This window comes from Panthera onca, chromosome D1 (assembly GCF_046562875.1).
Source record: "Panthera onca isolate mPanOnc1 chromosome D1, mPanOnc1 haplotype 2, whole genome shotgun sequence".
NCBI classification, from domain to species: Eukaryota; Metazoa; Chordata; class Mammalia; order Carnivora; family Felidae; genus Panthera; species Panthera onca.
In genome coordinates this window covers 25359661-25381610 of record NC_138348.1, presented here as the reverse complement: position 1 = coordinate 25381610, position 21950 = coordinate 25359661, and the positions used below count along the sequence as shown (strand labels likewise).

The following is a 21950-nucleotide window of genomic DNA, read 5'->3' as shown; positions in this document are numbered from 1 at the left end:
CGGCGTTCTAATCGATTCGATATAATTCAACCATCACTTACTAATACAGGTCAAATCCTGTGTAGGTTTGTGGAAGAAGGTGGGACATGAGGAAGCATTTACTGGGCCGTCTACTGTGTGCTGGGTAGGCGCTGTGCTAGCTACTATGGAGACTGAGGCAAGGAGACATGGTCATCATCCTCAAGAAGCACCCCCCATGACCACCATGACCATAAACGCCCACAGAGCCTTTTGTTCTCTTCTCTTCCTCCATGAAACCTGCCGGGAAAGCAAGTAAGTTAGGCTACACTGAGCAGCTGGGCAGGTAAACACCCGGGCCTTCGGTTGTCTCTCACTGTCCTCTCTCTCCTTCTTACTGTAGTAACGAGCACCCCCCCACTCCTTCCCGCCACATCCACCCCCAGTTTTGGCTAGACACGTGACTGCCCAGCCAGAAAAAGGATTTCTCAACCTACCCTGAAGCTAAGTATAGACCATGCGATTATGACCAATGACATATGAGTGGAAACATGTAGCGACTTTTGGGGTACGCCCTCCGCTCCCTCCTTCCCGGTTCCTGTGGGCTGGGATGCAAGCATGGAGCGTAGTGGTGAGCAGGCTTCACACCCAGGGCGAGGGCCGACACCTTCTGATTGGCGAAGCCACAAGATGGGGGGGGGGGGACCCAGGTCTACGGAGTAGAACTATCCCATCTCTTCAAGCCTCTCCCAGCCCGGACTTTCACATGCAAGAGAGAAACTAAATTCACCCATGGAAACTGAGCTTTTGTTGAAGCAGTCTCAAATCCACTTCCTACTACAGTGACTCCCCCTCCCAGAAGTTGAATGAGCCAAAGGAATGCCTGGAGCAGGAGCTGTGTCAGAGTTCCTGAAATCCTAAGCAGAGGCCCTCTCCGGATCCAGTGTTTATAACAATGATCCCAGTGCCGTCTGATATCCCAGGGCATCACTCAGTTCATTTATCATCCACTTGTTGGGACAGCATCGTATTTCATTGTGTGGCATATGTCTAAGGTCACATGGCTAGCGCAACATTGATGCCAATAGCCACGAAGGTCCCATTCATCAGTCAATGGGACCACTTCATGGTTTACTGTGAATCTGTGAGGTGTGTTACCTGAGGAGTAGCTCATCTCCACTTAGAGAAGAGGCATGAAAGCGTGTCAGACAAGAGCCCAGGGTTAATAGAAACTCTGATTCTCAGATTTACCTTTAAGAGCTCTTGACATTTCCTCAAATTAAGAATGGTTTTCTCTCCTTGGAAATTAGGGTCCTTTGGCACAAGCCAGGGAATACTATTAAGAAATCTTTCTTTTCCCTTTCTTAAAGTAGCTGTGAAAAGGACAATTAAGCCGCAGAAATGCGAGCACTAGAGAAAACAGGAAGTTGGACAAAAGGCGGCATCATGCAGGTCAGGGGAAGTGTAGTGGTTACTAGCATTTGGAAGTCAGTGGTTACGGGTTCAAAATAGTTCTTGTTCATGTTCAACCACTGGAAAGCCTTCAAAATGCCAAGTAGTCAATGGTTTCTAGATGAAAGTGTTTTTCAAAAGTAATAAAAACTCTCTCACTTCTGATAACATCTCAGCTTACTGAGCGAAATAATGAAGGGCCTTTTACACCACACTGGACTCACTTCCTGGAAATTCATAAATACCAGGCCACAGAGCGTGACAAGTAACTACGAGACAAGATGGCCACTCGGTGTGTTTAGAGAACTGACTCGTGTGGGAAAGACCCAAATGTCTGGTCCTCATGTCAATGTCTTTGGACTGAAAAATCACCAGAGATGGAGGCAAAGAGGCCCCAGGTGGAAGTGGTAAGGCAGGGCTGGAGAGGCAGAGAGCGGCAAGTGGCCACATTAAGGGGGAGGTCCGGCTGTCTGTGGAGAATCCACGTGTTCTTTTTCCAGAATCGAAGCAGGGGTGGAGAGACTATGGCCTTTGAGTTGAAAGACCCAGATCTGAGTTCTAACCTGGCCCTGGACGTCGCAAGCTGGCTCCTAGGTGGACGCACAACTACCCAAGGAGCAGATGTTCCGCCGACTCCAGAGGGTAATGTGAGGAGGCAGGAAGATGTTTGGGGAGATGCGTCGAGTGCCACACATTTTGCTCACTGTCCTTTTGTTTGTAAGTGCAAGTCAGCGTAGGCAAAAAATGGCATCTTTTGCTTCAGATGGTGGACAGTTCTCAGAGCGGATCACGAACACATTTCCCTTCGTCACCGGTGTATGGAAGGACTGAAGTCCTCGGTCTTCATGGGATTGGCTTGTCGCTTCTGGGAGGAAGCTTCAAGAGTGTGCGATCTGCCATATCCCCTCATCCTACCTCAGTGATTGTGTGGGGAAAAAGTTTCCACTGTCCTTAGTGACTGTGGTGAGAACACTTACTCCCTGTCCCCCCACTCTTCATCGGCTGGGTCGCAAAAATAAACTTGTTAACTTAAAAGCCGCTGCAACCTTGGGAGTGTTACTGCTGCATAACCTCCCTGTGACTGCATTTTATCTTCCGTATTCTTGACGCTCTGACATTTGGGGCCTTGATCCTGGAGACTCTCCCTCCCTGTGCTAATTCCTACCTCCCCGGAGAACAAGACTTTGATACAAAAATCAACCAATCCACAGCCACACCGCGAGGTCTTCTACCAAACTCTCCCACACCAAGCAATAGTCCCCCTGGCCCGAGTCACCCCAGCCCCAGGTACCGCACAAGTAGGGACCACTTCTGTAGTCCAGAGCCCGCCGGAATTGTTCAAACTAGCCAATCCCGAGCTGACTTGATGGACCTATTCTGCCTTGCCCATTCCTCCCCATGAAAACCCCAATAAAGTCTCGGGCCATGCTGTCCCCTTGCGTCCCTGCCTCCTGACCATCTCTGGTCTTTCCCCAGGTGGCCCTGTGTGATGTGCCACACCTCATGATTCTAGAGATCGTGTGCATAAACTTCGTCCTTCATGACAATAGTTTCCAATCTTACCATTCCCGATAAAAGGAAATCCTGGGTACATTTTAACACCAGGAGAGAGCAGGAGGAGGCTGGGAGTGGCATCAGGCACACCGGCTTCTCCGGTCCTCTTCCCAACCTCTGGGTTCTGCTTTGCTCTGGGCTGGCCTCTCCCCTTGCAGATGGGCTTTCTCTGTGTGGCAGAAGAAGGATCTTCCTGGCCTCACTACCAGTACCCAGAGGCGGAAGATGATTTTTGCTGATTCCAGCAGAAAAAGTCAAAGAGAAAGCCTCAGGCTGGCCCAGTTTGAGTTATATACAATCATGACACAGTCTGTGGGCTAAGCACATTGGTTAGGACTGAGCCACGTACTGCCCACTGTGGCCTGGTGGGAAAGTGCTGGACAGCTGGGGGCACAGGCAGGGTGATAGGTCTAGCATTGCCCTTTTGTGGATGGAGTCTGGACATCCAAACCTCGCCATGTTCTAAGGAAAGGACAGTTTACGGACTGCTACTCATTACACAAAGTACTACTGGGAAATCAGACAAGCACTGAAGGAGGGAGCTTCCTTTGAGATCCACAGAAAGCTAGGAGGTTTTTCTGAGATAGGATCAGACCAACTAGAAATACGGTATCCACAAACAATCCATCCTCCCTATCAGTGGAAAACAAACCCTGTAAGTGAGCACATGAGGTGAAGGGTAGCAAACAGTCATTGAATTTTCCGGTTATTTATTGAATGCCCTCCATATGGAATGCACCCAGATGGTTCTGTTCAGGTCAACTTGACTAAAGGAACATCCAAATGCCCAGACACCTACGCTGCTTCAAGTGATTTTGTTATGGCTTCCCATGGGAGGTCCAGAGAACAGGGATTGGGAGGACTCTGTGAGTCACAGGGACCAAAAGGGAAACAGAGGGGTTGAATTCACAAGGCTGAATTCAACCTACGATCAGGAGCTCTCAATCTGGAAACAGTGGGCTGGCTTCCAGGGTCCATGAAGCCCTGTCACTGACTGTAAAACATGGAATGTTCATTTCCTACAGAAAGGATCCGCAGCTTTCACAGATTATCAATGGATACAGCGGCCATGAAGTCAAGAACTGCCATTTTAAGAGAACTTTGCTCAGCTTCCAGGAAACAGCAAAGAGGACCTGGGGATTTTTTTTCTTGACATTCCTAGTGTCTCAGCAGTGAGTTTTCTCATCTCTCCTTCGGTTCCAGCACTTTCCGAATGGAGCCAAAGTCACAGACCTCCACCTCCCTTGCAGAGTCCCGTGTGGTAGACAGAAAGCGAGACAGATCTGGGCCCAGGTCCCAATGAGGCCGCTTCCCGGCAGGCGACTGGACTTCACGGAGCGGATTTCCCCACTGGTGACATGTGCCATCCATCAGCCCTGCCACAGCAGATGAAGTGATGGCAGCAGACAGCCGTCCACCTCCCTTTCCTTTAATAATCAGCACTAACATGACCGAGCCTTTCTTCACGAAAGCCCTGCAGAGTGGGTACTTTAGTATCCCCGTTTAGGTGGTCTGAGACTCGGAGGTCAAACACCTCGTCACTGAGGCAGAGCTGGCTTCCGACCCTGGCAGCCTGACGGGGCCCATCGTCTCTCCCCCGGGTTCCACCTGCCCCCACCCCGCGTTCACGCACACTGCCCAGAAGCCGTCAAAACGGGCACTCGGCAGGCTGGACGCTGCTGCTGTGGGGTGATGTGGATGGCGAGGCGGCAGCCTCACACAGGGGTCCCTGGGATGTGACAGGCACGTGCCAGGGATGGCTCAGCTCTAAGGGGCACATCCACGCTAGCTCTTAACGGGCAGATACTGTCAACCTCGCTTTCCTTTGCTCTGCATGACAGACAAACCGGGAACGTAGGAGGGTCCCAAGCCTGGTTTCAGGTCACGCCATGCCCACGGGCTTAGCTGGGAATTGCAAAGTTGGGATCATCTTTACGAACATGAGGCAGCACTGGCCTGAGGCAACAACTCGGGCTGAGGACAGAAGCTTCGAGGAGCATGACTAGAGTCATGAAGTTTTCAGAACTGTTATTTATTTCCAGTCATTCCCACGTCTGTAGCCTGGAACGGCAGCACGATACCAAGGAAGGGCCCTCTGGCTTTGCGAGGGAGGAGACGAGCAGCCATCTCAGACTCCCTACGCTGGAAGGAGGGCCGGCAGGGTTGAGGGGGCTCAGGAGGGCTCTGAGCGCAGGCCGGGGCGGAGCATACCGAGGTGGCCCCGCTCTGGGGACCCGGCCAGCTTCCCTGACGGAGGGGCGGAACCGCGGGTCACCGCCCTGTGTTCCAGGGCTGCCAACGCGTGAGTCACACCTGCTGCTGGGAAGGAACTCGTTAGATGAGCTCCACAACGGGGCCCGGATTTTCCAAGCAGCCACGCGCGCAGCTGCTGAGGCAGATGCCCCCTCACACGGCTCTGGCGGCGATTAAGTCTTCCGGCGACAGAGGCTTCTGCCTCGGAAAGAGGCGAAGATAGTGAGTGAGGAGAACAGCGTGGGGGCGCGGCCGCTTCCTCCCAATCCAGCGGTGCCTTCTGGATGGCAGCCCCCTCCCCGACCCAACCGGCCAGCCTGCCGTCGGCCGCAGCTGCCGCTACAGGGACGGCCGGGAGGCCCTCCGCCGCTGGCCGGCAGCTGGGACCCGGCAGTGGGGGCGACGGCTGGCTGGGGTCATTTGTTGGCCACGGCGGAAAGCTGGTCTCGGATGCGGCCCAGCCCGTCCAGCATAGTGTCCAGCGTTTCCTTACTCAGCTCCACGGTGACAGCTGAGACGGAAGGCTTGTCTCCACACAGACTAGGATCTTCCTGGATCTGCAAAGAGAACGTGGCCCAAAAGTCAGAGCCGCCCTTCTTCCCATCGCCCTGCAGGTGAGCCCTGGACCTGGGAGCCCTACCCGGCTTTCCTGAACCTCTGAGGACAGGCCCTTGGCTCAGAGCTACACAGCGTCCTAGCCCTGGAGTTGTTTAGCACATGGGATTCCCAGAGGCTCGGGAAAGTTTCCGTCCATAAGGGGTGCTGAGGGAGAGTATCGGAGAAGCCGAGGCTCACTCACCCCTCGGACCCCCGACTCTGGGCCGTCGAGTGAGAAGGCGCTGGGGGGCCCACACTGCTGCTCTACGCAGAGGGAGCCAGGGTACATGGGACTCCACGGGGTGCAGAATAAATATTACAGCTTCTAGTTAGGGTTATCTGTTTCTTTAAGAACAAAAGAAAAGTCTACTAATATCTAAAGACTTAGTTGTTAGAGGCACCCCTACTTTTTCATTTTCTTACAGGTGTGACTTTCTGGGTGTGTGGTTAAGTGAACACAGCATCACTAAACAAACCCTAAAACGGACATGCGGTTTAAAAAGATTCCCGAAAGAACTGTAAAGTGAAGGTAACACCAAGGAGGCAAGAGTGTGCGAGCAAGAAAACAAAGGGCTGACAGCTGCCTAACTGCTAACAGGAGCTCCCGCTCAGCCACGTTACAAACAGCAGCGGCCAAATCCATCGGACAGGCAGTTGCCCGAGAGGCACCAAAATTATCAAGAGGGCAGTCTGAAGTCTGATGGCGCGCGCCCCCGTGGAAGCTAAACTTTCCCATCAGTGTGTTAGGTAAACTTCAGGGATCAGCAAACGGTTTTTAAAACTTGTGCTTTGTGTCTGTCTTACCACTTTAAACTGTCTACTTTTGGTCTATGTTTTATTATGTCTGTAATATGTTAATACAGTAGTATTATGTATACTTGACAAATAAAGACTCCCTCTGGGTGCTAAATTTTTTCCTATGGGGTTACAGGTCCCAGAGCTTGGGGACTGGCATTTTTGATGGCATGCGGGGGGGCAAGTCGCTACGGCCCCTTCGTTCCTTGTCACGAGCACGGCGGCAGACGTACCTTCATCTGGAGCAGGCAGGTGGGGACGGCCATGCGGCTGATGCTGTCAGAGGAGGTTTTGATGTCCACTCTCCAGTCCAGGTCGACTAGGCGTGGCAGAGAGACTGTGAAGGAGACAGCCCGGCTCAGAGCTCACGCCCCTCGCCTTCCCAAGCCCTTACTCTGTGACAGACAGCCCCGATGGCTGTGTCATGCTCCCAGGCCGCAGAGCAAGTCTCTGAGGGAGGCAGAAGCCGGGGTTCAAGACCTCACAGGAAGTCACAGGCCTTCTTCGCTACCGCTCTGTGCTGCCTGTGCTTAGCACCGATTCACGGTGGGCGCCCGTCCAGGCTTCTGCCGGCACACACGACCCTCCGGATGTCGGCACAGAACGAGAGACAACACAAGGCAGGGAAGATGAGGTTGGGCCTGAGCCTTAGGAAATGTCGCTTCGACAACAGTGGAGAGAGCTCTGGTTTGAGAGGGAGAGTCGGCTTGAAGCTGGGTTCCACCACTTCTCTAACCTCTGAGCCTGTTTCCTCATCTGTAAAGTGGGGATAACCTTAGCCTAGCTCCCGGGGGTGGGGGTGGGGGTTGGGGTGGGGTGGGGAGGACCAAATGAGTTAATGCTAGAGTTTGTCAACACTGTGACTGGCTAGTAAGTATAGTAACCATTTATGACATACCTCTTTAATTTCAATCTTTCAAACTAATTCAATTTCCATTACTGTTTTCTTCCTAATGGAAATATAATAGTTTTAAGTACTTCACTTTCTGCTTTGCCTATTTCCTTTTTTTATATAAACAACAAACCCTTATTATATTAAGTTCACAATCAGAAAAAAAACGAAAAAGTGATGATGAAAAAGAAAAGCACAACACACAGTTCACCGGGATTAGGTTAATGCACACTGAGTTCTGGTTACCAACTCCGGCCGCCTGGCAGATGAAGAGCCGGGGCCGGAAAGGAAGGGTAGGGAGGAAGGTGGGTTTCTTGGTACTCACTCTGATTTGCTTGGGCTTCAGTTCGCCAAGTGGAGCTGTTTAAGAGGGAAAGATGAGGAAAAAATAATGGAAGAGGGATGAGAACTGATCACGAGAGAGGCCCGTGGACCTGGACCTCTACCCCTTCCGGGGTCTTTAAGCCTGTAATCACTTCCTGACGGGAAAGGACCACAGAAATGTTTGCCGCCAAGAAGCAGTTTTCTGTCTGTTTTACACAACTCAGTGATGTGAAGGCCATAAGCGCTGTTAGTTTTCATAGCTTAGAAGGGCATCTGGGTGGCTCAGTTGGTTAAGTTTTCACAGGTAGGGAAAAAAAAAAAAAAGAAAAGGCTTATGCACGGCATTCGCCCTGCACTATCGTTCTCCGAGACAAAACAGGAAGGGTCAATCTGTTCTCCTGTACTGAGCACCCGCTCCACAAAGTAATGCATCTTCTGCAGACACACCCGAGCAGACCTGTCTAGTGCTACGGCAAAGAGCGCCACAGTGAGGTGCCAAGCACAGGCAAAATAAAACATGGTCACGTGTGAGGAAGTTTCTGAAAAAATAAAACCTTTGGCAATAGGCATTATCTGTTATTACAATTCCGTTCAAGCCTACTGCTAACCAGCAGCTAATTGGTTCTGCTTAAATTGTATGTATCCAAAGGATTTTCCCAGAAAATATTTAGATAATTCACAAAAGAAACAAAAATGACTGATTAAACATATGAAAAAGAGGGGCGCCTGGGTGGCTCAGTCGGTTGAGCGTCCGACTTTGGCTCAGGTCATGATCTCGCGGTTCATGAGTTTGAGCCCCACGTTGGGCTCTGTGCTGACAGCTCGGAGCCTGGAGCCTGCTTCGGATTCTGTGTCTCCCCCTCTCTCTCTGCCCCTCCCCTGCTCGCTCTCTCTCTTGCTCTGTCTCTCAAAAATAAATAAACGTTAAAAAATAATTTAAAACACATGAAAAAGACATTTGACATCACTAGTATCAAAGATACATAAACTGAAATGAGGTGCATTTGCCATCTGTAAACTGGGGGAAAACGTGAAACAAATTCCCTCCGGGCTGATGAAGGCGTGGGGACGGGGCTCTTGTGTCCTGCTGGTAGAACACAGTTGGTGCAACCTTTCTAATGGCCAACTTGAGAATATAAAGCAAAGCCTCACTCTGGCCTTTAACCAATAAGGAAATGATTAAGCATGTGAGCAAAACTTCCACAGTAAAATTTTCACTGAAGTGAAAGCTGCCATTAGCCTAAACATCCAACACTAGGGAATTTCTTAACTAAATTATACACAATTTCTCCACATAAAGAATACATTTAGCCATTAAAAATGACACTGAAGATAAATATTGACCCGAAGTATCATTATAAAAGCATTACAAGGAATTCTCAAGAAACGAGCACTTACATGTGTTCCAGGATGATTTTCGTCAGCAGGTTTTTGAGGTTTTGGTGGAAATTTTCAGGAAAGAGAGCCAGAATCGCCTCGGCAGAGGACAGGTCGCGGAACACGGCCAGCCTGGTGAGGCGGTGCAGAGCCCAGAGCAGCTGCGGGACAGTGTGTGGTGACGGGGTGGGTGGGGGCGGGCTTGTGCTCCCCGAGGGCCTGCGACTCGCTGCCACAGTCACCTGAACGGTCCCATGGGTCCTGACGCCCATGTGCCTTGGCCCACCTCTACGTCCACCTGCTGTTCCAGAAGACAGGTGTAGCTGCCTGACCTAGGAACCTGTCAACATGCCAGAAACTTCTGTTTGGGAACAAAGGGTTAATAAGCCCTCTTTCCTTGTGCACAGAATCTGACCTTCAGTTCACTTTCCAGCCTGTTCCCTGGTAACGCGAGAGAAGTGAAAAGTTAGCTGCGTTACTAGGCGACACTGCCTCAGGTCACTGCCTGGGGTCACTGCCTCGGGACCAGGAGGTCCGCATGAACTCCCTGAGCTCGGCTTCCGGCTGCACACTGCCTGCCCCAACCTGAAGCTGGGCGTACTGAATCGTTACCAGAGATACTGGCTCCCGAGGGGGCTGGCCTTTCAATCCAGGGTGTCCTAGTCCGTAGGCTGTCACCGAGGAGGGCAAAGAGAACAAACGGATCAGGTGGCTGTGCTGACTGCCCAGGGGTTCCTGACGCTGCCCCGCTAGGCTGCCGTGTTCCACTCTGTCCTTCCACCAATTGTGCAGCCCAGTGTGGCCTGCGGTCGTCTGGGAGCCTAACAGTGCTTAGCTGAAAGCAAGAATCCGGAGGGAACTAGGGCTTTTTCGGATGCCGCGGGAGGACCTGCAGCCGCAGAGGCACAACCGAGAGGTGAGGGGGCATTAGCCCTCCACTGATGAGGGTGCAAGTTAGTGGATCGATGCCCTCCAGGGTGGCAATTCAGGGCTGTGTTCCCCAGGGTTTCTTACAGGATCCCCTGATTGAGCGCTGTCACCCACAGCAGTAACCAGACATCAATGCAACCCTTCACGGCTTTGCTCTCCTTCCCTGCTGGGTTTTCCCCACTCCCTCCCTCCTTCGTGCTTTCCAGACTCACTTCCCCAGGGAATTACGTGCAGCCAACTCTTCGCCTCAGGGTCTACTTTTGGGGAACCCAAACTAAGTCCAGCTCGCTTCTATAATCTGGCTTCTGCCTTTTACTGTTCTATCACTGACTTCAATGAACAGAGCTCTGTGTTAAAAATAGCAACAATAATAATAACAACAACAACAACAGCAACAACGTAGGTCTGTTTGGATGAACTCCTGTTTTAGAAACCTATCTGCCCTAAAAAGAGAAGGCTGTGAGTACTGCATAAACTCACTCTTCCTCTTGGCCACCCGCTGAGGTCAGGTGGGGGTCCAAACGCATGTCCCCTGACTCATACTCAGGCCTTGGAGCCTCTGCCCAGTGATCCTGAAGAAGTCTGTCAAAGCCATCTGGCTGACAATCTAACAGCAGAGGCAGGTTACAGGGAAAGAAAATCACAGAAAGGCTGGCTTTGGTCCACACTGTCTAGGGAACAGGTCTAAAAAGGAAATGGCCGGACCTCTGATTCTAGGTATAATTCTCCCATCCAGGCCTCATTTATCATAAGGAAGTGAAGGTTCAAAGACCTTCCTAAGTTCACTAGCATTAAAAAAAACAAAAACAAAAAAATCTATTTTAAGTTTGTTATAATGTCAACAGACATTTCAGGGGAAATATTTCCTTAGATGTGGCAATGACTGGGACGTTAAGAAAGAGCCTAATGGGCTGAGAAACCAGTGGCCAAAGGTCATTTCTGACCATACTTACCTGCTCTGCTTCCTCCTGGGTCACAGACAAGCTGGAACATGTCATATCCAAGAGCTTTTTTGAGCCAACGGCTGAACTGGAAAAGCTCTCTTGGCACAGCTGTCTGACAACATCTTTTGAGGAGGCCTATGAATTAAATCACAGGTGGGGGAAGAAACCAATTCAGACTCTGAAAATACATGTTTTAGAGCATAATACTGTCCCAGTCATGGTGTGATACCTTTGAGATTCAAGATTTAAAGGTCCTTAGGACACTTCCATTTCTGGAAAGATGAAACAGATGTACTTTTCCTTAGTTTTTCCTTAGAAGCATAACGAAACCCATTGGGCACAATTAAAACCACATACAGAAAACAAACGCAAAATAACTCTGACAGCGGGGGTGGGGGGGACAGGGGGAGAGGGGAGGATCGGGACCTGCTGTGGACTTCATGACCAAGAAATGACATGGTGGTGAGTTTACTGGATTGTCTTTTTGTCTGTAAATCGGAGACTCTGAGCTGAAGAACAGGGCAACCCACGATGCCAACAGGTACACAAAAACAAAACCAATAACTCCAACAAATACTTGCTCTCTCTGGCCAAAAAAGTTCAGCAAGATAGAAAACTTTTAAGTGATAACAGCTCTACTGCAGCTGAACACCAGAGAAAAAACGATAGCCCCACTCCCGCCTATGTCAGCAAAGGCTGAGTGGGGAATGCAGACTTCCACCCTCTGCTGCTGCAATGCGGTGTCCCAACGCCCCCACCAGGGTGGTGTCAGAGAAGGCCAAGTACGGAGCTGGGACCTTCATCCACACTGAATGACAGCAAGTCCCACCACCCCATGGTATTAATAGTCACCACATGGGGCCAGAACTCCCACCCCTGCCCCGTGGTCACAAGGAACCCCCACTTTTGGGTGTCAGTAGGAGCCAAGTGCAGAACCTGGAGTTTTATCTCCTTCTGGTAGTAATGAGGCGGAAATCCTTTCCCCCTACCCAAGCAGTGTCAGAGAAAGCCAGCTAAAACAGAAGATTTAAATAAGATCCAGAATCTCAGAGTATAATACAAGAATGCCCAGCTTTCAACTGAAAACCATTCATCATGCCAAGAGCCAGAAAGATCAATGCAAAAAGATAATCATTAGATTGTCCACATCAAGATAAGAGATGTTAAAATTATCTGACAAAGATTTCAAAGCAGCCATGATAAAAATGCTTCAACAAGTACTTACAAACACACTTGAAACAAATTAAAAAGCCAGAAAGTCCCAGCAAAGAGAGAAGATACAAATAAGAACAAAATGGAAATTTTAGAACTGAAAAAATACAATAACCAAAATTAAAAGTTTGGTAGATGGGCTCAGTACCAGAAAGGGACAGAGGAAAGAATCAGTAAACTGGAAGACAGAACACTCGACATTACCCAATCTGCACACAGAAAACAGACTGAAAATAATAACAGAGCCTCAGGGGTCTATGTATGGGACTATACCAAAAAAATCTAACGTTATGTCACTGGAGTCTTAGAAGGGGAAGATAAAAGGGGGCAAGGCTGAAAAAGTACTTAAAGAAATAATGGCTTAAAACTTTCCAAGTAGGGGTGCCTGGGTGGCTCAGTCGGTTAAGTGTCCGACTTTGGCTCAGGTCATGATCTCACCGCTGGTGGGTTCAAGCCCCGCGTCAGGCTTTGTGCTGACAGCTCAGAGCCTGGAGCCTGCTTCGGATTCTGCGTCTCCCTCTCGCTCTGCTCCTACCCCAACTCATGCTCTGTTTCTGTCTCAAAAATAAACAAACATAAAAAAAAAAAATTAAAAAAAAAAAAAAACTTTCCAAGTTTAGCTACAGACATAACTGTATACGTTCAAGAACCGAAGCAAATTCTCAAGAGGATAAATCCAAAGAAACCTATACCAAGACGTATGTCCAGCAAAACTAAAGGCAAAGAAAAAAAATCTTGAAACCAGTGAGAGAGAAACAATATCTTATCTATATGGGATAATGAGAATAATAGCAGATTTCAAATCAGAAACCACGGAAGCAGGAAGGCAGTGGCACAATATTTTTCACAATATTTACAGATATTGGAAGAAAAACGATCAACCTGGAATCCTACACCAGCAAAAAATATCCTTCAGAAAATGAAGAGGAAATCAAGACATTCTCAGATAAAGGAAAACTAAGAAAATCTGTCACAAGACAAAAGAAGTTCTCTTAACAGAAAGGAAACAATAAAAGGAACCTGAGAACATCAGGAAGAAAGAACACAACAAACAAAAATAAGGGTAAACACAATAGACTTTCCTTGTCTTGAATTTCTAAATTCTGTTTGAAGGATGAAGCAAAACTTATACCACTGTCCAATGTGGCTCTAAATGTATGCAGAGGAAATAACTTAAAGACAATCATATTATAAACAAGGGAAGGGACTTGAAGGAAGATAGGGTCTCCACACTTCATCTCTAACTGGTAACATGAGGACACTGATAGATTGTGATTTATGTATATAAATGTAACGAGAGGAACCACTAAAAAGATTAGAAAGAGAAATATATTTAAAAATGTTATAGATAAGAGGGAATGCCAAAAATGTGTTCAAATAGCCACAGGAAAGCAGGAAAAAAGTAAAAAGAAACCAAAGAACATAAAAGAGCAGATAACACAAAAAATTAAATGGCAGACTTAAATTCTAACATTCGATAATTATATGAGCTGTAAATGATAAATTAAATATGAGCTACAAATATGACTCAATTAAATGCTGTCTATTAGAAATGCTCTTCAAATATGATAGAGACAGATTAAAAGCATGGGAAAAGATATATCATGCAAATATTAATGAAATAAAATCAAGACTGACTACATTAATATCAGACAAAGTAGACTTCACAGCAAAGAAAATTACCAGAGACAGAAAGGGACATTATATAATGATAAAAGGTTTCCATCTCCTAAGAAAACATCCTAAATATGTATGCACCCAGGAAGAGAGCTAGAAAACACAAGAAGAAACAACAGATAGAACGGACAGGAGGGATAGACAAATCCACAAATGCAATTGGAGACTTCAACAACTGTCTTTCAACAACTGATAGAACTAGACAGATATTCAACAAAGACATAGAACATTTCAGCAACACCATCAATAAATCTAATCAACATGTATGGAACACTACCCAGCAACAGAATATACATTCTTTTCAAGTGCCCACTGAACACATACCAAGATACATCATATTCTGAGCCATAAAACAGACCTCGACAAATGTGAAAGAACTCAAATCGTATAGAGTGTGTTCTTGGTGACCACAATGGAATCAAAGTAGAAATCACTAACAAAAAGATGTCAAGAAAATATCCAAACAGTTGGAAACTTAATCTACAGATCAGAAAGGAGCATAAGGGAAATTTTATTTTATTTTTTTAAAAATGTTTTTAACGTTTATTTATTTTTGAGACAGAGAGAGACAGAGCATGAATGGGGAGGAGCAGAGAGAGAGGGAGACACAGAATATGAAACAGGCTCCAGGCTCTGAGCTGTCAGCACAGAGCCCGACGCAGGGCTCGAACTCACGGACCATGAGATCATGACCCGAGCCGAAGTCAGACGCTTAACCGACCAAGCCACCCAGGCGCCCCCATAAGGGAAATTTTAAAAATTATACTAAATGCATAAAAACGAGAAACAAAACCAAAATTTTGGGGACACAGTCACGACAACATTGAGAACAAAATTTACAGCATTAAATGCATATATTAGAAAAGAGGAAAGTTCTCAAATCAATAATCTAAATTCCCACCTCAAGAACAAAGAAAAAGAAAAGCACAATAACCCCAAAGGAAGAAGGAAGGAAACAACAAAGAGCAGAAACCAATGAAATTGAAAACAGAAAAAAAAAAAAAAAAAAAAAAGAGAGAGAAATCAATGAAACAAAGAACTAGGTCTTTGAAAATATCAATAAAGTTGGCAAACTTTTAGCAAGCCTGACAAAGTTAAACAGAGAAGAGACCTAAATTACCACATTCAGGAATGAAGCAGGACATAGCACTACAGATTCTAAAGGTTTCAAAAGGAAAATAAGAGAATAACTGCAAACAACTCTATACATATAAATTTGGCAGCTTAGATAAAGTGGATAAATTCCTCAAAAAACACAAACTACCACAATTCCCCCAATATGAAACAGATAATTTGGATAGCCCTATAATGATTAAGGAAACTGAATTCATAATTTAAAACTCCCCAAGAAGAAATCTCCAGGCCCAGATGGTTTTGCTGGAGAATTCCTTTTTTTTTTTTTTTTATTACATATTTTTTTAATGTTTATTTTATTTTTGAGAGAGAGAGAGAGAGCGAGAGCACAGGGGCAGGGCAGAGAGAGGGAGACCGAGAATCCCAAGCAGGCTCTGTGCTGACAGCAGAGAACCCGATGCAGGGCCTGAACCCATGAACCTGAGATCTTAACCTGACCCGAAGTCGGACGTTTAACTGACTGAGCCACCCTGGCATCGCTTGCTGGAGAACTCTAACAAATGTTTAAAAAGAATTAACTAATTCTACACAATCTTTTCTAGGAAACAAAAAAGGATACCATATTAACCAGCTCAAGAAGAAAATCACATGATATCAATCAATGCAGAAAAGGCAGCTGACAAAATTCAACACCCATTCTTCTTTTTTTTTTTTAAGTTTTATTTTGTTTTGAGAGAGAGAGAGAGAGAGAGAGAGAGCGAGCACGAGCAGGGGAGGGGCAGGGAGAGAGAGAATCCCAAGCAGACTCCATGCTCAGTGCAGAGCCCGATGTGGGGCTCAAACCCACAAACTGCAAGATCATGACCTGAGCCAGAACCAAGAGTCAGTCACTTAACTGACTGAGCCACCCAGGTGCTCCTCAACATCCATTCCTGATGAAAACTCTCATAAAATTAGAAATAGAGAGGACTTTCCATAACTTTATATACAGCATCTACAAAAAACCGAGAGATAGCATTATACTTAATGGTGAAAATCTAAAGTCAGGAACAAGCCAAGGATGTCTGCTGTTACCACTCATTTTCAACACAGTGCTGAAAATTCTAGCCACTGAAATAAGTTAAGAAAAAGAAATAAAAGATCAGAAACGTAGAAACAAAGTTGTCCCTATTTGCAGATAACATGACTGTTACACAGAAAGTCCCAAGGAGTGTACAAAAAAACCTACTAGAATCAGTGAGTTCAGCATGTTTGCAAATAGGAGATATGCATAAAAAATCAGCTGTATTTCTACATGCTAGCAATGAACACGTAAACACTGGAATTAAAACTACAATATCGGCGGGGTGCCTGGGTGGCTCGGTCGGTTCCGACTTCAGCTCAGGTCATGATCTCGCGGTCTGTGAGTTAGAGCCCCGCGTCGGGCTCTGTGCTGACAGCTTGGAGCCTGGGGCCTGTTTCATTTCGTATTCTGTGTCTCCCTCTCTCTCTGCCCCTCCCCTGCTCATGCTCTGTCTCTCTCTCTCTGTCAAAAATAAATAAACATTAAAAAAACAAAAAAAAAACCCAAAAAACTACAATATCAGGAGCACCTGGCTGGCTCAGTCAGAAGAGCATGCAACTCTTGATCTTGGGGATTGTGAGTTCGAGCCCCACACTGAGTGCTGAGATTACTAAAAACAAAATAAATAAACTTTAAAAAATAAATAAATAGAAATAAAAATACACATCATTTGCAACTGCTCAAAAAAAGGAAAATACTTGGTGTAAATCTAGCAAAACATGTACAAGACTTGTATGCTAAAAATTACCCAACACAGATTAAAAAAATCAAAGATCTAAATAAGTGGGGAGCTATACTATAGATTGGAAGATTCAACACACTAAAGAGGTCAATTCTCCCCTAACTGATATACAGGTTTAACACAATTCTTATGAAAATCTCAGCAGGTTTTTAAAAATATAGACAAAATCATTCTAATATTTATACAGGAAGGCAAAGAAACTACAATAGCTAAAACGATTTTGATAAAGAATGAAGTAGGACAAATCAGCCAATCTGATTTTGAGACTCATTACATAGCCACAGTAATCAAGACTATGTGGTATCACCAGAGGAATAAACAAATAGATAAATAAAACAAAATAGAGAATTCTGAAATAAATTACACAAATTTACCCAACTGATTCTTTTTTTTTTTTTTTTTTTTTAGTTTATTTTTATTTTGAGAGTGATAGAGAGAAAGCAGGGGAGGGACACAGAGAAAGGGAGACAGAATCCCAATAGGCTCTGCACTGTCAGTGCAGAACCCAACGTAGAGCTCGAACCCCTGAACAGTGAGATCATGACCTGAGCTGAAATCAAGAATTGGATGCTCAACGGACTGAACCAACCAGGTGCCCCCCAACTGATTGTTGCCAAAGTAGCAAAAGCAAGTAAATATAGGAAGGGCAGCATTTTCAACAAGTGGTACCAGAACAACTGGCCATTCACAGGCAATAAATAAATAAATCAATCTCACACTGTCTTACACATGTTATGCAAAATTAACTCAACGTGGATTATGTACTTAAATGGAAAACGCAAAACTATAAAACTTTTAGAAAAAAGAGGAGAAACTTTGGAGACCTATGGCTTGGCAAAGAGTTCTTAGCCATGACACCAAAAGCACAGTTTGTAAAAGGGAAAATTGTTGACAAATTGTACGTCACCAAAATTAAAACTTTTGCTCTGTGAAAGCTCCTGTTATGGGCTGAATGGTGTCTCCCTAAAATTCGTATGTCGAAGTCCCAAATCCCAGTACCTCAAAATGTGATCTCATTTAGAAACAGAATTGTTGTAGATGTAATTAGTTAAGACGAAGTCATTAGTTAAGATGAAAACCCTAATCCAACAGGACCCATGTCCTTATTTTAAAAAGGGAAATGGAGACACAGGGATGCAAAAAGGGAGACCACTCTATGAAGATGAGCACAGAGATTTACAGGCTAAGGTATATGGAATGTTGCCAGAAACTAGGAACCAGGCATGAAACAAATTGGTCCCCACAGCCCTCAGAAGTAACCCATCTGGCCAACACCTGGCCTCCAGAACTGTGAGACAATAAACTCCTGTTGTTTAACCGTGAAATCTGCGGTACTTTGTTATGGCAAACCTAGCAAGTTAATACACCCCTATGAAGAGGATGAAAAGATAGCTACAGACTAGGAGTAAATATTTGCAAACCACGTATCTGACAAAGAACCAGTATCTAAAATGCATAATCTCAAAACTCAAAAGTAAAAAAGCTAAACAATGCAATTAGGATATGGGCAAAAGACATAAAGAGATATGTCACTGAAGAAGATATACAGATGGTAAATAAGCATGTGAAAAGATGTCCAATATCACTAATCATAAAAAATAAGCAAATTAAAACCACAACGAGATGGCGCCTGGGTGGTCCAGTTGGTTAAGCGACTGACTCTCGATTTTGGCTCACGTCATGATCTTATGACCATGAGATTGAGCCACGCAATGGGCTCGGCAGGTGTACAGCCTGCTTGGGATCCTCTCTCTCCCTCTCTCCCGCTTGTGTACGCGCACTCGTGTGCTCTCCCTCTCAAAATAAATAAACATAAAAAAAAACCCACCATGAGATACAAATACACACCCATCAGAATGGCTCAAATGACATGCAGTGATGACAACGAATGCTGCCAGGATGGGGAGAAACAGGATCCCTGATCTGTTGCTGGTGAGAATGCAAAGTGGTACAGCCCCTCTGGAGAACAGTTTGGCAGTTCCTTAAAGAATAAAAAAAAACAAAAAACCCCAACGAACCATGCAGCTACCAAATGGCCCAGCAATTGTATTCCTGGGCATCTATTTCAAACAAATAAAGACTTGTTTTCATATAAAAACCTGTACACCAATGTTTATAGCAGCTTTATTTGTAGTACCAAAAAATCGAAAACAATCTAAACGTCATATCATGGAATACTGCTCAACAATAAAAAGAAAATAACTATTGCTACAACGTGGATGAATCTCTAGAGAAAAGGGCTAAGTGAAAAAGCCAATTGCAAAATGTTATGTATTAAATGATTCCATTTATACAACGTGTGAAATGACAAAATTATAGAAAGGAAGAATGCCAGAGGGCAAGGAGAAGGCAAGGGCAGAGGGGAAGTGGATATGGCTATAAAAGGGCAACATGAGGGGCACCTGGGTGGCTCAGTCGGTTAAGCGTCCGACTTCGGCTCAGGTCATGATCTCACGGTCCGTGAGTTCGAGCCCCGCGTCGGGCTCTGTGCTGACAGCTCAGAGCCTGGAGCCTGCTTCCGATTCTGTGTCTCCCTCTCTCTCTGCCCCTCCCCTGTTCATGCTCTGTCTCTCTCTGTCTCAAAAATAAATAAAAACGTTAAAAAAAAAAATTTAAAAAAAAAAAAAAAGGGCAACATGAAGGATCCTGTGATGATGGCAATGTTCTGTATCTTGCCTGTATCAAAGTCAATATCTTGGTTGTGATATCATACTATAGTTTTGCAAGATGTTACTGATAGGGGGAACTGGGTAAAGGGTAAATGGGATCTTTCTGTACTGCCTTTTACAACTACATGTAAATCTATAATTACCTCAAAATAAAAATTCAAAGTGATTTTTTAAAAAAGAAAATACATAGAATAACAGGAATAAAAATGGATTAACTATTGCTACATATTGGCAAGAAAAAACAGCCAGGAACAGAAAAACCAAATGTTGTATTATTCCTTTTATGTGAAGCTCAAACATGGGCAATATTAAATTGATTTTAAAAGTAAGGACAGTGGCTACCACTGGGTTGGTGAGGGTGAGGGTAGCAATTATGGAACAACAGAGAGATTTGTGCAGTACTGGTAATGTTTTGTTTTTGACCAAAGTGATGGTTACATAGGTGTGATTAATCCCTGAGATGTGCACTTTTCTGTGTGTTACACATTAATGATAATTTTTTAAAGTTTATTAAAGAAAAAAAAGTCCACACCGATGAATACATAAGGGGTGGTCAGAACAGCCACAATGAGGGTTGAAAGGCCCAAGGTGGAAGCTGAGAGCCATAGGTTTCCAATCCTAGCTTTGTTACTTCATTCGTTAATTCATATAACAGTTATGTATTGAACACATGCCGTGTGCCAGGAGTTGAGGATACTTGTTGGGGATACATTTGTGAGTAACATAGAGCAGATGCTTTTAGGGAAGGAAAATACAAATGAGCACTGAAGAGACTGTTAAGACAAAAGAGGGACCACTGCATGGACCAATCAATGACGATGCTGTGCCATGAACTTCTTAGTATTAACTCAGCCTTCTTCATCTGGAGTTAAAAAAAAAAAAAGAAAAAAATCCCGATTGGATCTTACATTCTGTAAGAAAGGCAGAAAAGTGTCTACAAGGGAAGATAAGACCGCCCCTTCTTCCACAGGCGAAGTCAGAGTTAAACAAGTAATTCCAATCCATCATTTCATTTGGTTTTAAGTAGCCTCACAATCTTTCAAATAATCCTCCAGGGAGTGTTTTGGCCCTTACGCCGGTCAAAGGAACTACAGAAAACCCGCGATTCAGGAAAACAGGACGCACGCTTCGCTCAGGGGGCTGTGCGGACGCAGAGGAGAGAGATTTCCCAACTACAGAGCGAAGGAGGGCTGCGCGCTGAAATGGGGAACTCGTAGTGAGGATCTAGCACTTAGCACCTCAATACACCAATCCCGAAAGCCAGCCCCAGAGACTCTTAGTAGGGGGCATTTGTAGAGCGCCTGCACGTCCGTTATCCGATTTGTCTCCCCACCATCCAGTCGGGGCGGCATTAATTTCGTGCTCACTTCCAAAAAAAGCTCGGAAAGGCGCAACTGCGGGGTCACCCAAAGACGTAGTGGCAGGGTCGCGGCTCCAAATCCGGGTTCCTTTAGTCTTCCCTCTCCTTCCCAAGTCCCGGGGACAAAGACCCGCCTCGCGCTGTCCCCACCCCTCCAGTTTACCTTCAGCAGGCTCTGGAGCGCGGCGAAGTTCTCCACCGTCAACGCGGCCATCTTCCCCGAGTCACCTGACGGTGACACGCGGAGAAGCTCGTCACGTGGCTCCGAGGCCGCCGCAGAGCATGCCGGGGGCTGTAGTCCTTCGGGTGGTGGCGGCTGCCGCGGTGGTGGCGCTGAGGGATGGGGAGGGGCCAATAGGATGCGACCACTGGATGGCTCCGCCTGGGGACCCTAGGACAGTGGAGTTTGGAGGGCGCAGGCGCGGGATGGTTTTCCCTCGTGGACCTTTGCCTGGCTTGGCTACTTACCAGGTCAGGGAAAACTGATTTTCCCTGACCCCTGTGGGTGGGCTGGCTGCTTTGGGGGATGCACTTGCAGGTGGTATTCACACCCATGTGTAGTCCCCTCCCACACTGTACCAGGATTGGTCTGTGTGGTCAATATCAGGTGGCAGAAATGATGGGATGTCACTTCTAAGATTATTTATAGAAGACTGTAGCTTTTGGGTACTCTTCTGTCTTCTTTTTCTTGACTCTCTTGCTCTGGGGAAAGTAAGCTGTCATGCTGGGAGCAGTCCTCTGGAGAGGTCCATGTGGCCAAGAACTGAAGCCTTTGGCCGGTAGCCAGCAAGAAACTACAGCCTGCCAACAACTTCATTACTGAGTTTAGAAGCAGCTTCAGTAGCCTTGGTGGAGCTCTGAGACGACAGCAGTCTTGGCCAACATTTTGACTACAACCTCGTGAGACATTCAGAACCAGAACTACCCAGCTAAGCCACTCCTGGATTTCTGGTCTTCAAGAACTGTATGATTATAAATGTTTGTTGTTTTAAACCACTAAGTTTGGTAATCTGTTACATAGCAATAATAACTAACACATGGAGGCAATGAAGCATAGTGGCTTTACAATTCCATCTA

The 21950-nt window shown here is 46.1% G+C and overlaps 1 protein-coding gene across 3 annotated transcripts; it reads right to left on the bottom strand.

The window, feature by feature from the left end:
• Positions 1-4975: 4975 nt before the first annotated feature.
• Positions 4976-21154, bottom strand: COMMD9 (COMM domain containing 9). 3 transcript variants are annotated; one of them, XM_060606371.2, is made up of 6 exons: positions 21037-21154; positions 11086-11211; positions 9224-9363; positions 7827-7861; positions 6843-6946; positions 4976-5774 (listed from the first exon to the last, which is right to left on the bottom strand). In XM_060606371.2, exons 1-6 carry the CDS (start codon positions 21085-21087, stop codon positions 5634-5636), a joined length of 597 nt encoding a protein of 198 aa, XP_060462354.1. In that variant the 5' UTR covers positions 21088-21154; the 3' UTR covers positions 4976-5633. The 3 variants fall into 3 exon arrangements, with proteins under 3 accessions (XP_060462354.1, XP_060462355.1, XP_081646410.1); XM_060606372.2 differs by lacking the exon at positions 21037-21154 and adding an exon at positions 20752-20977; XM_081790284.1 differs by lacking the exon at positions 11086-11211 and having other exon boundaries at positions 21037-21091.
• Between the last annotated feature and the right edge of the window lie 796 nt (positions 21155-21950).